The following is a 16,980-nucleotide window of genomic DNA, read 5'->3' as shown; positions in this document are numbered from 1 at the left end:
GAATTTGTCTGATTTGGCTCACGTGGAAATTGCCATTCTGGGCCGCTTTGCGGAAAGTGGACTATTCCCTGGAACAGTTACTGAAATGTAGTTTCTGTGGACGTTTCATGGCTTATCCCATCAGTCCCTTGTAGTTACGTGTGACCGGTGAGCTTGGCTAATTTGGCTCACTTGGAAGTTGCCATTCTGGGCCGTTTTGCAGAATATGGACTACTGCTGTTGATGGGCAACTTCTGGGCCCCTTTAAGCTCTTCCTTCTTCAGAGGATGTCTCCAAAGGGAGGGCTGTCCTCTGCCAGCTCTCCAAAGTAAGAGGGCTGTCCTCCGTAAAGCAGGACAGCTGGCCACCCTAGTATGGACCACACTGTGTAATTTCAGGCAGAATTCAGCAGGGGAAGCTTTTTGCAGTACCCTTCGAATTTCTGCCCGTCAGCCAGCTATTAATAGCAAAGCAGCCCTGCCAAGACAGAGGGAGAAAAAGGTGTGCGCGCGTGAGAGAGCGCGCGCTCCTTTCCCCCTTTAAACGAGGTCTCAGGAACAGGATGCGTCTCAGGCGCCCACAGACACTCCCGCCGCCGCCGCCCACCCACATCGAGAGCAAGCGGAAAACTGCCGAGAGGGAAAGGGCCCTGAGGCAAAAGGGGCGTGGCCTTGCCTCGACCAATCCTTTTACTCGGGTAGCTTCGGCGGGACGGAGGTGGGGCCTTCTTACGGACGCGCCCCGTTCACTCTCTCAGCCAATGAGAACCGTGGCCTCTGCCTACGACTGGAAGGCTGAGATTCGGCTCCCCGCCGGGGCGGGGCTGCAAAAGCGCCTTTGGAGTCGGAGCGGTTGCCGGGCAACGGGGCCTCCCCGCCGCACAACAGCCCCTGGGACCGGCCCGCCGCCGCCGCCGCCGCCGGGAACCCGGAGAAGACGCGGCGGAGCAGGCGCTTCCCCCTCGCACGCTCCCCCACCCCCCGGTATAATATTCAGCGTAGGGACAAGCAGACAGTAGTATCCAGCCATGAGCAACGAGCAGGTGAGGGGTGGAAAGGGGGGGGCGTTTCAGTGGTGTTTCTCCATCCCAGCCACTCCCCCCTCCCACAGTGCCTCATAGCCCCGGCATCGAATTAAACCCCCGGTACCTGAAACCCTCCGCTGCCCCCTTCACGCGTCTTCCCGCTCTGTTGCTCTCGGTGCGGGGAGAAAGCGCCTGGCTTGCTCTTGTGCTCCGTCGGGCATGAGGGACGGACGGCGGGGCCCTCCCCCAGGTGTCATTGGACTCCAGTTCCCATCAACCCTCACGAATTGGCTAGGCTGGCTTGGGCTGATGGGAGTTGCAGTCCGACGACATCTGGAGACGGGCCTGACGTTTCCCCTCACCCGTGCTCTCGGGGCGCCTTCATCTGCAGGAACCAGAAGAGGAAGCTTTGAAGGGCATGGAGACATTAAGCATGATCCCCCGCTGCTGTTTGCGGATGAAAGTGCTACTGCCTGAAGGCACAGGTGCAGGGTCCGATTTAAAAAGCTGGCAGCTGATTTCCAGGTCGCTGTTTTACTTACTCTGCAACACTTGTTATTAGTCCCCACCGGCCTGCCCCGATGCAAACCTATTTCCTTGCACTTTTAGGGAGGTTCCCAAGAAACTCCCCCATCCATTGAAGAATGCTTGGGATTACCTGCAAACTGTGCCCCCTGCCAATGCGTGTTGCAGGCAGCCATATGCAATCTATACTGCTGCTGGTGTGGGAAAGGGCATTCTGCATGCACTGCTGCATGTGTGTAGAGCTCCTCCATGCAAGGATGGATTCTGGCCCAATCAGGCAGTGGGGATGGGAATAGCCCATATGGCCTTCTTTCAATGCATAGGGTGTATGTGGGGCTTCTTTAAACTTCTTTTAGTATGTGGGGTTATGTGGGGTGTGTGACCCTCCTTATCCCACCAAGCTTCCCAACCTGGATGCTGACAGGGCATAAGTCTTTTATTTATTACTATTCACTGCATATCCAGCCTTTCTTCGAAGGAGCTCAAGGCAGTGTACATGGTTTCTCCCCCTCCATTTTATTAACACAGGTAAAAGGTAGGTGAGAGGCACTGGCTTGAGCTCACCCAGTGAACTTCATGGCTGACTAAAGATTGGAATGCAGGTCAACCCTAATCCAGGGTTGTTGAGCCCATTCAGCCCAAGGGGCAAATTTTGGGGAAGTTCTTGGGGGCCACATTCCAGTTTTGGGCAGGGCAAACGGGGCAAGTCCAAAATACCAGCACATGTAATCTTAAAGCTCATATGGTATGCATCTAAGCCCTTAGGAGAGGCATTTCAGCCTTTTGGAATGGGGAAAAAGACTGCACAAAAGCCAGGAAATCACCAAACGATCAGTGGGGGTGGGGAAAGAATGTGGAGCCAGGGGAAGGGGGGTGGCCATCTGGGGAATTCTGGAAGGCTGGCTTTGACCCCCAGGCCTGAGGTTCTGCAGCCTTGCCCTAGTCCAACATTTTGCCTTACCACACTCCACCCCCTAGCTTGCATTGCTCTCTTTTTCTGTCTGGAGACCACTCTTTGTTATCCATTCCTTCACATTTTTGTCACTGTAGTCCTTTCATTCACTGTCTTAGGTATGACTTCTCCTCCATCCTACATGTTTTTTTTTTCTCCTGCCTAGGCTATCATAGTTAGGTTCATGTTCCTTTATGCTCTTCCCCTCTCGTTAAGATGACTTGTGCATTCCTGCCTGAATTCTTACTGTTAGGAGCTGTTTCACACTTTACTGAGAAACCATCTGGGTTTACCACTGAGCATATATAGGACGTTGCAGCCAGTCCTGGAGTTTCTGGCTATTTATTTGATTTATACCCACCTTTATACCAAGGAAAATGGCACTCAAGGCAACTTACAATCATAAATAAAAGATGGTTAAAACAATAATGAAACAATGCATTAAAACACAGCAATAAAAACATATTGCACCTGTATAACTAGAGCCAGCTTCAGGCATGAAGGAGTTCTTGATATAGTGCTCTCTCTGGGTCCTTTCCTGCTCCTGTGGGCCTCACTGGCAGTCTCATCCAGCAGCAGCGCTTCTCCAGTTGGTGCTCAATGGCCACCATTTTAAATTTTCAACAATTCTGTGGATCATCCAATGTAGCATTGCTCTGGTGCATTGTGGGAAATTTAAAACCATCTGGGAAGAGCCCCCGGGGCAGGTGTTGGCACTGTTGGGCCCTGCTGGGTTGGGCCTCAGCAGGTGTCCAAGGATACTGGGTGCTGATGACAGCCCTGAGTATGGCATGTGTTTCTTCCACCTGGTTGTCACATACACACTTTACGTTCTTAGATGTGTGCCTAAAAAAAAAAAGGAATATGTGAAAAAGCTTCCAGAACTTCTGCACTTGCATCGCAAGTGTGATTCCATTGCTGTCACCAGATTGAAGTGCTCACACATAACAAGCGCAAAACTAAATGTCATTAAAATTATTTTTTTTTACAAGTTAGGTTATTTGTAAATCAGTAGTACTTATTGCTCCAAAAATCATTCCTTCCCTTCCTTTCGTTGCTGTTGCTTTATTTGTCAGTTTCCTCCCACTAATTCTCTCCTCCACATAATACTCGCCTATATTCCCTTGCTTATTCATAGCTCCCTCCTCCACAAGACTTGATTCTACAGGAGGTCATTGCAGCAAAGATATGAAAGGGAGCTGTGGTGCCAATTGGTATGTTGGTATGCATGAGCAATGGACAATAGATCATGTCATTAAAACTATGAAGAAACTATGTTTACATATGCATTTGATGCAGTAGGCTGTTGCCTCAAGAGCACATGAGACCACAAGAAAGCAGTTAGTCTTTAAGTTGCCTTAGCAAAGGGGTGCCCTCCGGATGTTTTGGACTACAACTCCCACAATCGCTGATCATTGGTCATGCTGGCTAGGACTTATGGGAGTTGTAGTCCAAAACATCCAGAGGGCACCAGCTTGTCTACATCTGTCCTAGCATGTAACATAGGAGCTATAAGATCTGACCTTGGGGGAAACCACATGGTTGTTACATCTTATCCGCAGAGCCATTCTTCCCTGAGGGCTTGTAACAAGCTTGCCAGATCAGACCTGGGGTCCATCTAGTCCAGTATTCTGTTTTCTATGGAATCTGGTTGGCCACCATAGGAAGCAGGACACTGGATTAAGATGGACTTCCAGTTTGATCCAGCAGGACTCGTCATACCTTCTTAACTTATCTCCATCTGGCAACTCACTGTCAAATGTAAAGCCTCCTGGGAACGTATGACTGGTCAATCTTCCTTTTTGTTCCACTCAGTTCCCATACTTGTTGCCTAGAAGTCCGCACTGACACTACTAGCAACAGGGTAGAATAAACAAGGTCCCTTGTGCAATGGCTATGTTGATGAGCAGGTCTCAGAACAGCCCCAGCCTAAAGCATGACACTGGTGGTGTCTCCCATTGCTCCAAGCTGTGATAAGTTGTTAACGGTAGTTAGCTACTGGCCGCCAATCATTATTTTGTATAGCAGTAACATAGGTCAGGCTTGCACAACTTTATTTCTCTATTTATTTAAGGAATTTAAATAACCCCACTTTTTCCTTCCAAAAAAGGAATTGCTCAAAATGGCTTACAAAATATAAAAAGTATAAAAACAATAACTAATCATTAAAACTCATTTGCAAGCTAAAAAGTAGCAGCAAAGACAAAAACACAAAGAGCTAAAATTTACAATGAGTAGACCCATTGAAATGAATGGGACTTAAGTTAGACTAGCATTGGATTGTTGTTGTTGTTGTTCAGTCGTGTCCGACTCTTCGTGACCCCATAGACCATAGCACGCCAGCAACAAATGTTTGTTTAAAGAGAAGTGTTTTCAATTACTGTTAGAACACAGATAAAGAGGAAGGTGATCTAAAACGGGTGGGCAACTGGTGGCCCTCCAGACTTTTGGCCTACAACTCTCATCATGCCTCCTCATTGGCTCTGCTGGCTAGGGCTGATGGGAGTTGTAGGCCAAAACATCTGGAGGACCACCAGTTGCCCATCTTTGCTCTAAATGAAAGCAGATTTTTCAGTACCACATGTAAAAGTCCATTTTAAAACTCAGTCCCGACCATCGGTTCAGTGATTTCTGGAATCCCAGGCTATCTCTATCTCCTTTTTTCTCTGTCTCGGGATCCTCTGAGATCATGTCTGCTGAAGCAAATTGTAGACCGCAGGTCCTTTTTGCCTCCTTGAGATAATAACCATGTATTGAGTATGTTGTCATTTTTCCTTCTCAAGGTGAATCAGATATAAATCAGGAGTCTCTAAATAATTAGTAGTATTTTTTTTCTCTTGCCTAAGCCTCTGATTAAGCCTCTTAAAAGCGTACAGAAATCACAGATTGAAAGCAGATAAGCAGATAGAGAAATGGCAACCCACTCCAGTATTCTTGCCAAGAAAACTGCATGGAACGTATCACAAGGCCAAAAGATATGACGCCGGAAGATGAGTCCCTCAGGTCGGAAGGTGTCCAATATACTACTGGGGAAGAGCAGAGGGTATTTCCAAGTAGCACCAGAATGAGTGAAGCGGCTGGGCCAAAGCCGAAAGGACATTCAGCTGTGGATGTGTCTGGTAGTGAAAAGAAAATCCGATGCTGTAAAGAACAATATTGTTTAGGAACCTGGAATGTCAGATCAATGAATCAAGGTAAGCTGGAGGTGGTCAAACATGAGATGGCAAGATTGAACATCGACATCTTGGGAATCAGCGAACTAAAATGGACAGGCATGGGCGAATTTAATTCAGGTGACCATTATATCTGCTACTGTGGGCAAGAATCCCTTAGAAGAAATGGAGTAGCACTCATAGTCAACAAAAGGGTGGGAAAAGCAGTACTGGGGTACAATCTCAAAAACGATAGAATGATCACAGTACGAATCCAAGGCAAACCATTCAACATCACAGTAATTCAAGTCAATGCCCCAACCACTGAGGTCAATATTGAAATCAGATTGATTATGTACTTTGCAGCCAAAGATGGAGAAGCTCTATACAGTCAGTAAAAACAAGACCTGGAGCTGACTGTGGCTCAGATCGTGAGCTTCTTATTGCAAAATTTCGGCTTAAATTGAAGAATGTAGGGAAAACCACTAAACCATTCAGGTATGACCTAAATCATATCCCTTATGAATATACAGTGAAGGTGAGGAATAGATTTAAGGGATTAGACCTGATAGACAGAGTGCCTGAGGAACTATGGATGGAGGTCCATAACATTGTTCAGGAGGCAGCAACTCAATCCATCCCAAAGAAAAAGAAATGCAAGAAAGCCAAGTGGCTGTCTGATGGGACTTTACAAGTAGCTGAGGAAAGAAGGGAAGCGAAAAGCAAGGGAGAAAGGGAAAGATATATCCCACTGAATGCAGAGTTCCAGAGAATAGCAAGGAGAGACAAGAAGGCCTTTTTAAATGAACAATGCAAAGAAATCGAGGAAAACAATAGAATGGGATAGACTAGAGATCTCTTCAAGAACATCGAAGATCTCAAGGGAACGTTTTGTGCAAAGACGGGCATGATAAAGGACAAAGAAGGCAGGGACGTAACAGAAGCAGATGAGATTAAGAAGAGGTGGAGAGAATATACAGAAGAACTATACAGGAAAGATCTGAATGTCCCTGATAGCCATGATAGTGCAGTCACTGAACTTGAGCCGGACATCCTCGAGACTGAAGTCAAGTGGGCCTTTGGAAGCATTACTAACAACAAAGCTAGTGGAGATGACAGTATTCCAGCTGAGCTATTTAAAATCCTAAAAGATGATGCTGTTAATGTGCTGCACTCAATATGCCAACAAATTTGGAACACTCAACAGTGGCCACAAGACTGGGAAAGGTCATTTTACATTCCAATTCCAAAGAAGGGCAACGCCAAAGAGTGTTGAAGCTTCTGTACAATTGCGCTCATTTCACATGCCAGCAAGGTGATGCTCAAAATCCTACAAGCTAGGCGTCAGCAGAATGTGAACCGAGAATTACCGGAAGTACAAGCTGGGTTTCGAAGAGGCCGAGGAACTAGAGATCAAATCGCCAACATTCGCTGCATCATGGAGAAAGCAAGAGAATTCCAGAAAAAAGTCTATTTCTGCTTCATTGACTATGCTAAAGCCTTTGATTGTGTGGATCACAACAAACTGTGGCAAATTCTGAAAGAGATGGGAGTACCAGACCACCTTACCTGTCTCCTGAGAAACCTGTATGAGGGCCAAGAAGCAACAGTAAGAACCGGACATGGAACAACCGATTGGTTCAAAATTGGGAAAGGAGTACGACAAGGCTGCATATTGTCACCCTGCTTATTTAACTTACATGCAGAGTACATCATGAGAAACGCCGGGTTGGATGAATCACAGGTCAGAATTAAGATTGCCGGGAGAATTATCAACAACCTCCGATAGGCAGACGATACCACCCTAATGGCAGAAAGCGAAGAGGATCTAAAGAGCCTCTTGTTGAGGGTGAAAATGGAGAGTGCAAAAGCTGGTTTGAAACTCAACATTAAAACAACTAAGATCATGGCATCTGGCTCCATCACTTCCTGGCATATAGAAGGGGAAGAAATGGAAGCAGTGACAGATTTTATTTTCTTGGGCTACAAGATCACCGCAGATAGTGACTGTAGCCATGAAATTAAAAGACGCTTGCTCCTTGGGAGGTGTCAGGATGGAAACTGAGCCCCAGAGCAGTTCTGATTCTGAGGAGGATCAGCAATCCGTGGGAGAGGAGCCAGTTCATCCCTCACAGACACAGCAGCTGGCAGAGATTCCTCTTGCCGGCATTCCTGAGATAGATAGTGATCTTAGCAGTGAGAAAGTGCGGGAGCAGGGCTTGCTTTACACTTGACGCAGATGCAAGGAGCGACGAGAGATGGAGGGCGCGGAAAGGAGGCATAGCGCTCGCTTGGCGTGCAAGCAACAGCCGCCTCCCGTGGACCCAAGGGAAAGAGGGAGGATCTCTCCCTAGCCCATAAGTTCAGGGTCTTCAAGTGATTCTCCTTTAAATGGGGATCAGCTGCCTACCCGGATTCATTGCTTAGTCGCTGGTGATTAGCATCTGAAAGTGTCATTAAGTTGTAAAAGGATTAAAGCCTTGAAAAGAATCCTTTTGTCTGTGTCTTGAGTTGGCTATTGGAGTGTACTGAAAGAGGCCGCTAGGGCACTACTGACAGGAGGAAAGCTATGGCACACCTAGACAGCATAGTAAGAAGCAGAGACATCACCTTGCCGACAAAGGTCCGTCTAATCAAAGCTATGGTTTTCCCAGTAGTAATGTATGGCTGTGAGAGCTGGACTATAAGGAAGGCTGAGCGCTGAAGAATTGATCTTTTTGAATTGTGGTGCTGGAGAAGACTCTTATGAGTCCCCTGGACTGCAAGGAGGTCAAATCAGTCAGTCCTAAAGGAAATCAACCCTGAGTGCTCATTGGAAGGACAGATAATGAAGCTGAAGCTCAAATATTTTGGCCACCTAATGTGAAGAGAAAACTCCCTGGAAAAGACCCTGATGCTGGGAAAGATTGAAGGCAAAAGGAGAAAGGGACGGCAGAGGATGAGATGGCTAGATAGCATCACCGACGCAATGAATATGAACTTGAGCACACTCTGGGAGAGAGCGGAGGACAGGAAGGCCTGGCGTGCTATGGTCCATGGGGTCACAAAGAGTTGGACACTACTTAACGACTGAACAACAACAAGCAGATAGGATAGGATAAAATGATTTCATACAAGACCTCTTAGTGTAGTGGGACTCAGTGTCCTCAGAGATAGGAACGTGCGCATATCATGTTCGAGCAGCAGAGGGCATTCTTACACTAGCTTGGTTACGGATATTTAAATGTGTAAGCCTTGTTGCTTAATGTTACTCCAGGCAAGGGCTTTTTCTTTTCAAGTGGATGGAACTTTTTTTTTTTGCTATTTTGTGTAAAGTAGATAGACTGGTTTAACTTTTTATATGCGTGTGTGAAATGCCTTTTTTCCTTCCTCTCTGACATTTACTTAAACATGCATGCTGTTTGAGGAAGGAGCAGGTGGTGTAGCCATATTTGTTGAAGGAGACTTTTAATATATTCCTCTCATTAGTGGAAAGTTGATTGCAGGATGACATCCTCTAGGAAAACAAAAATGCAGCCTGAGCGCTTGAAAGTCAGGCATTTAAAAGGGATCTAATCCTCTTTGCAGCTGTTCATATAATTTTTAAATTAGTTTTTGAAATGTAAACTTAAGCAGACGGTTTGTATGGGGTGGGGTTTGGGACAGGCTGGTGTCCTCACAACATCTTAAAGTGCCAAAGCCTTCTTTCCTACAGGCATTTTAAACAGAGATGAAGCAAATTCACTGCATAAAATAGGGTAGGTGGGGCTACTCTTGGAGTTATTAAATTTGAATTCATATTTTCTTCCAAAATTATTTGGAAGATTAATTATTTTCTTCCAAAATATTATGCAATATTTATGCATAAATATTGAATAGCAGATAGGATATTAGTTGAGTGAGCAAAGCTGTTATAAATTGGGGATTGGATCCAGATTTAAGCTGGATCAACTGTACTGATAGAAGTGAACTTCCCTGCCCCCTCCTTCCCACAGCAGCCCCTCCAGACCCCTGAAAATACTACACAGAGTCAGGAGACCTTGCTGAATGGGGTGAGCTGTGGTGTAGGGGGATCCTCAGAAACTGGGTGGAGGAGGGACCTTCTGTGAGCAGAGCCCTTCCTCTTGCAGAAGGCAGATCCTGGATCCAGCCCTGGATCTTCATATACTCATGTACTATAAAATCATGTACTATACCCTCCAGATGTGTTGGATGACATACTGGCCATTCTGGCTGGGGATGATGGGAGCTGATGTCTGGGGGGTACCAAATTGGGAAGAATTACCTTAAAGACGTTTTGCTGCAATCCAGTGACCATGCTCTAGCGCCTTCAGCATCAGCCTGCGGTGTTTAGTGAGACTCAGAGATTAAATGATGATCAAGCTTCACTGGCTTAATTTCTGTGGCTCAGTCCAGGCATCTAGCCAAACCATGGTTTGTTTAGTTATAGCTAAGAATCCACACCTTGGTTTGAGCTTTCAGAAGTACAGCAGGCAAACCATGGCTTAGAATTCATCTTCATTGTCCCATCTGCTCAGCACCCAACTTCATAAATTAACTCCTTTTTCTATTGGTGCAGTAACCTCTTGAGGCAGAGCAATTACCTTAACTATTGTTTGCCAATGGCTTGTACATTTAGACCTAACAGTAAACAACAGTTAATGCAAACTAGGGTTACAAACCAGCATCAGACTGTGATTTGATATCCTGTTTTGCCAGCCCCTTGCAAACCCTGTTTGTGAGATTGATATAGGCCCAGTTTGGACATAATTTAGTGCTGTGAAAATAAATCTCAGTGAGTTTGGGCTTATTTTATTCATTTATTCAATTTCTGTACCAGCCAAAATTCTCTGGGTGGTTAAAAAAACCAAACCTAAAATACAACATAAACATAGTATAGCCCCTTTTAAAGTTAGTGTCCTCGCTCTCCTCTTCCAGCACACACCAGAGGAAGAGATTGGAAACAACCACTTGTTGTCTGATAAGGACAAACTGGTTAGTTTAAGCTGTGGTTCATTATTGGAACAAGCCAAAAATCAAACTCTGTTTTCTGATGCTGGTTTGTTCCAATAAACCATAGTTTAAACTAACTACAGTTCTAGTTCGGACATAACAACAGACTGCGGTTAGTTTAAACCAGGAAGTGGATGCTTCCAATCTCTTTTCCTGGTGTGCGCAGGTTTATTAGCATAGTGCTAAGCTGTGGTTTAGCCAGTGTTTCAGACATAGAAACAAACCATGATATGGTGTAACATCTGATTGGAGTCAAAGTTTCAGATAGCTGTTAAAGGCTGAGGAGCAGGGCTTGTTAAAAACAGCAACAGGATTCTTGATGTGCACACAAAGGTCCCCTGTCCATAATGATTTTGGTGAAGGCAGCTCTGTGCGCTCTTCACTCTGTGTGTATGTATAGAGCTCCCACTTCACTGAACTGAATGGGAAAACTGCTCACTCAGGAGCTCCATGTGTGCACCAGAATGCACATGGGGCTTTGGATAGGTTTTGCATGCATTGTTAGAGAAGTCCAATATTAAAATGGATGCATTACAGTATTTGAACCTCTGTTTTGGAGATTTCAGGGGACGTGCCTGCTAAATTGTTTGAGAGATAATGGTCTTATTTGATAATTGGATCATCCTTTAGTTAGTTGTTTCAAAATTCGCAGAAAGGTGAATTAGTGACTCCTAACTAGCAGAGTATTCCCAGGACTGTCTTTCCCTTAGATTGTGGGGAATTTTCAATACAGCCAAGTATTTAGAATGCACAAAATCTTTCAGAAGGCCATTCCTTTTAGTGATGCTAAGGCAAGAATGCCCTGTCCATCCCTCTTATGCATTTGTTGCTTTCAAAAAGTCTGCTAAGGAAAGGGGAGGAAATATATACTCGTACATGGTTACTGAGTGCCCTGAAAGAAGATGAAAATGTCATGTACATGATGAGTAACAGCACAAGCCTGTGCATATTTATTCAGAAGTAAGTCCCACTATCGTCAGTGGAATTAATCCCAAGTAAGTACGATTAGGATTGCAGCCTGGGACATGTTTCAAAGTTTCACACGAGCAGTGTAATTTTTGTCTATTTTCCCCCCTCACAGCCCAAACTACCCAACAAAGGGAAATTAGAGAAGACTACAACAAAATTTTTACCACAGGTGGATAAGGTAATTTTTTGCTAAATATTTTAAATAGTCAAGTTTATGGAGAAAATTGTGATAGGAGATGCACAACAGCATTCCTCTTGAATAATTTACTTACCTTATTGTCAAAACAACCCCGTGAAGTAGACTAGGTCGAGGGAGATACCGACGGGCCCAAGGTCACCCAGTGAGCAGACGTTTGAACCTGAGTCTCCTCAGTCATAGTCTGGCACCCTAACCACTACAGCAGGGGTGCACGACCTTTTTGGCCCTGAGGACCGCATCCAGTGTCTGTTGGGAGGCCAGTGGCTACACATGTGCCTGCGAGCCCACACATGCTCACGGATACATACAGCACCACTGACAGGATGTAGAACCTTTTTCTACTCAGAAGTAAGTGGGACTGAATCATTCAGCAGGTCTTCCAAATAGCATCCCAAATACCAAGTCTCTGCATGTCTGCTCAGAAGTAAGCAGGACAAGCCTCTGCATATCTACTCACAAGTAAGCAGGAATTGCATGGAATCACTCAGCAGCTTCCTCCCCAGGCCCTGGGGAAAAAGCTCTTCTCTCTCATCAGCTGCTGATTGGAGATAAGAGCTTTTTCCTCCAGAGAGAGGCACCAAGGCTTGGGGAAGAGGTTGGTGGGCAGATCAGCTGGGCTACGTGGGGAAAAGTGGGTGGAGTGCTGCTGGCTTTGCAGACCACACTGGGAATGGCCAAGGGCTCTGCACAGACCGTGGGTTGTGCACCCTGCAGTATACCATGCTGGCTCTCCCACTGATTCCAGCGGGGTGCTCAAGGTAGCAATCAAAATAATCATGCACACAGCAGCTTGATTCACAGTTTTCTTGGGGAATGGTGCCTGAATTCTTTGGAAGGTAATGGCTTTGATCCAAAGACAGCCACAAATAGTAAACATTGTGTGCCAATATATGGGAAAACCACTTATAGTGGTTTCTGTTTTAATCTTGATTCAAAGATGGGAGGCACATTCACATCTATCATGTAGGAATGACATGGATTGTATCACATTGCTTGTATGTGTGTGGCCAGCTACAGGAATGTACTCCTCCTCCTCCATGTATCTCCAGCCACATATAGACCTCAGGGCAGTGGCATTGAGTGCAGACTGGTGTGTGCATACGGGAGGCAGGCTTTTGGGTGTGCTCTTAATTGCCCCTCCCCAGTGCAGGTTTGTGGATAGCTAATTCCAGGATCACAAAGTCCTTACTGACAACACAAACGGTGATTGCTAGACTGGGGAAAATATATTTACCTCAATCCAGCAAGAGAGATCCATACATATAAGCATCATTCTGCCTATTTTGCCAGTGCAGATGTGCATCTCATCACATTGCTCATCCAGACTTATTGCTGAGCTGCAGCATGTTTATTTGGAGATGTAGGCCCATGATTACAACTGGATCTCAGGGCCATTATGTACACACTCCTAATTAACAGCATTCCAGCTGTGAGCATTTCTAGCTATTACACATAACTTACCTCATTCTTTCCCAACCTTGTGACCTCCAAATGTTTGGACTACAGATCTCGGCATTCCAGACCACTGGCCTGCTGGCTGAGGCTAATAGGAGATGTAGTCCAGGACATCTGGAGGGCACCAGGTTGGGGAAGGCTGGCCTACCTACTCAACCAAACCCCATAAAGATCATCATATCTAGGTTTATTGCATCCAATATTTAAAGAATACTTGCAAACTTTTTTTTCAGTTGCCAACTTATTGATATTTTATATTCTCGAGTCAGAGTTCCTTTATAGAGCTTATGAATAGGTTTTAAGTACATATCAGAAAAGGTGAGAGTGGTAAGCACCACTAGTAGTTGTTGGCATTTTTCTAAAGCATAAAATCAAATCTTTCAGATAAACTGTAAACCAATATGGCACCAGAATCCTCCTTCATTCCAGCTGCAGAGAGATAAGGACACTCATGTTCCAGAACAGTTTATGATAAAAAATGAGCTAACACCTGGTAAGAATAAAACTGGATGTTTGGGTAGAACTGAAAATGGTTTATAAAATATCACTGGACACAATGCCTTTGCAATAATCTGTTAGATATGGATTCTGTTATCAATTGTTTTATCTGTTATAGTTTTGCATTTCTGTTATGACCTTTAGATAATATGGAAATGAAACTAAACTGAATGTAAAGCTCACTGGTCAGAGTTTTAATCCATAATTTAAAGAACGCCCAGTGCCTCTGCTAGTTTGTGAAATGTCTGCATCTGCTGCCCTAACAAAAAGAAAATAATTTAAGTAGTGGTCTATCCTGATCCTCTGGATAAAAAGAGGAGGGGAGGCACATGTGCAGGAAAAAGCAATGGAGAAAAGAAAATGGAGAAATCCCAGGTGCCTATAGAGAAAAGTTTATTGTAATTCTTTTATATTGGCCCAATGCATTTCGGAAATACTGATTTCCTTCTTCAGAGCTTATCTTGTAGTCAATATACTAAGTCAAATGGATGAGGTTTGTCTGTCTTAGAATAAACATTTTTCTATAGGCACCTGGGATTTCTCCATTTTCTTTTCTCCATTGTTCTATCCTGATCCTTGGTCACCCTGATCCAAGGTAGTAGGAATGTGAAAAAATTATTCTCTCTCCTCTCCATCCAGCTAGGCTGCACCTTGTGAAAGTTGGAAAAGGTCTCAATAGCCACAGATGTTCTCACTTGACTGAAGTCTGGTCTTCCTTGCACTAAGGTTCCCCACTTGGTTCCATATATTGGCTAGCAAGAGCCTCTGTTCTTTCTTGCCTGACTAGCAGGGCTGGCGCAAGATGTCCCACTGCTTGAGGCAGGAGGATGTGCTGCCCTTCTCCTCTTCTGCTCTCCCTTTCGTCGCCACCTGCTTCCCCCTCAATTCCTCATTCCGAAGGGTCCTCCCTCAGAGTGAGTCATTGGTAGGGAGGAGGCCCTGGAGACCACTTGGCAGTCTCCAGAGCCACCTCACTCAGAATGCCGCACTCTGTGGAAGGAACCTTGAGAGTGAGGCATTTGGGCCAGGTAGGCTGTCTTGAGAGCCACACTAGCTGCTCTTCTGGTTTGGCATTATTGCAGCATGGAAGCAGTTGGCAGGGTTTCCCAGAGAGCCCTGCGACCTAGTGCCTCACTCTGAGGTCCCCTCAGAGCCAAACATCAGCCCTCCGTTATGGAAAGTTGCACCAGCTGCTCTCTTGCTGCAGCAATTGCCATAGCAGGAGAGCAGTTGGTGCAGCTCTGTGGAGTGGCCTGCCCTATGCCTAACTCTAAGAGGTTCTCAGAGTGAGGCATAGTGTGGCAAAACATCTTATATTGAGCCAACATCTGTTTCGCCAACAAAAGTTGGTCCAATAAATAAATACAATCTCATAAGAGCGTATTCGCATAATCATATGCATCGCTTGATGATCATGAACAGACTTGATTGAAAAGCATGTGTCTGAGGTAATGTAGATAAGCTCATAAGAGCCCTGCTGGATCAGACAAAAGGCCTACCTTGTCCATTCTGTTTGGACAGTGGCCAACCAGATTCCTCTGGGAAGTCCGCACACAGGACATGAGTGCAAATGCAATGAACGTTCATGTTCCCCAACAACTGATATACAGAGGCATTCTTCCTCTGATACTGGAGGTAGTATTTAGCCATCATGAGTAGTAGCCATTGAAAAGCCTGTCTGGATTGATAAATCTTTCATGACCCATTCTCACATGGAAGGGCTTACTTGGTATTACAGTCATTGAATGAAGAACATGCATGTATGAACAAGCCCTAAGCCATTAGGATTTAAGACTAATTCTAAACATTTGCATCCCATGTGTCTGTTGCAGAGGTTGCAGTGTTGATAGGTCTGACATAAGATCATGACATTGAGCGGGAGGGTGCTGTTGCACTCATGTCCTGCTTGTGGGCTTCCCATTGGGTTATCTGGTTGGCCACTGTGTGAACAGAATGCTGGAATAGATGGACTGTGGTCTGATCCAGCGTGGCTCTTCTTACGTTCTTACGACATTGCTTTGAGAAGGTGATTAGTCCATCCCAGGCTAAGCACTTCTTGTTCAGTGAACAAGGTTTAGGATCAGGCTCGAATTTCAGTACATCTAAACTGGTTTAGATATCACTGCTTCAACTTTACCGAGCTGTATGGATCAAAGTGTTTATATCTCAGAGGTTGTCTGTTAAGTACATTGGATACAGCAACTCATAAATTACCAGAGACACTTAAGAGGCTTTCAGTCATCCTGTGAAATAACGGGAGGGCAGAGTTACAGGGCATGTGTCAGGGGCTTTGGGGACACTTCATAGGGAGATGTGCCCCAGGGGAAAGACAATCTGGATCCTCTCCTATTTGCACTGTAGTGCTGTTGGCCCCTGCTGTGCAATGATCCTTTTTGCAGTACTGCACAGTAGTGCCTCTGCAGGGGTTTCCATAAAAAAGGGGGAGGGCCAGAGAGGTAATAAAAATTTTGGGAGGCAGGGTAGTTCTCTCGCTCCAGCCCAGGGAAAGGGCTCCAAAGTTAAGTCTCTTGGAGGGAAGGCGAACCTTTGAATTCAGTTCTCTCTCTCTCTCTCTCTCTCTCTCTCTCTCTCTCTCTCACTAAGGGCAGTGGCTCCCTTGATCCTTTCTGCAGTGGCTCCCTTGATTGCTTCCAAGTGGCTGGGGAGTGCTGCCAGATCTGGGCGCTATTTGTCTCCTGCAAGCCTCCTCCTTGTCCTGTGATACGTCCTGCATCCTGTGTCCTCCCTTTGCCCTCATTCCAGTGGCTTTTTTCTGTGTCCCTCCTCAGCCTGCAGGAGGATGCAGTGTTTCATTCTCAAAGCTGAAGGCCCCTCCCAGCCCAGGCCTGTTTGAGGGGTACTCTTCTCAGCCTCCATCAGCTGCTCAGCAAGGCATGGCTTCTTCACTGCAGTGCAAGGCAGCCACCATGGAAGAAGCTCATTTTGTTTGCCGGTGAGGGTGGTGAATGTGTGGCCCTCCAGACATTGGACTGCAACTCCCATCAGTCCTAGCCAGCATAGCCATTGGTGAGGGGTGATGAGGGTTGTAGTCCAACAACATCTGGAGGCTGCACCTTCCCCATCCCTGGCTTAAAGGGAACTTTCACCTGCATTGCTTCTGCCAGGATGGGGCTTATGGTGTCATGGGAATAGAACTGGCTGCTGGCTAGCTACAGACTGACTTTAAGGATCTGACTTTAGAGTACTTGTTGTTTGATATATTCAAATAATTTCT

General features: G+C 45.6%; 1 protein-coding gene across 1 annotated transcript in view; it reads left to right on the top strand.

Annotated features, from left to right (window-relative positions):
* Positions 1-541: 541 nt before the first annotated feature.
* DNAH7 (dynein axonemal heavy chain 7) overlaps positions 542-16,980 on the top strand; it is a 194,031-nt gene continuing 177,592 nt past the window's right edge. The window contains exons 1-4 of the mRNA XM_084806680.1: positions 542-976; positions 10,550-10,606; positions 11,706-11,771; positions 13,632-13,740. Coding sequence (XP_084662806.1) covers positions 542-976; positions 10,550-10,606; positions 11,706-11,771; positions 13,632-13,740 — 667 coding nt within the window. The remainder of the gene's footprint in view (positions 977-10,549; positions 10,607-11,705; positions 11,772-13,631; positions 13,741-16,980) is intronic.

Source organism: Heloderma suspectum, chromosome 1 (assembly GCF_057233095.1).
Source record: "Heloderma suspectum isolate Gila_16-S chromosome 1, 16-S_ref, whole genome shotgun sequence".
In the NCBI taxonomy this organism is placed as follows: Eukaryota; Metazoa; Chordata; class Lepidosauria; order Squamata; family Helodermatidae; genus Heloderma; species Heloderma suspectum.
This window is presented reverse-complemented; position numbering and strand designations above follow the sequence as displayed.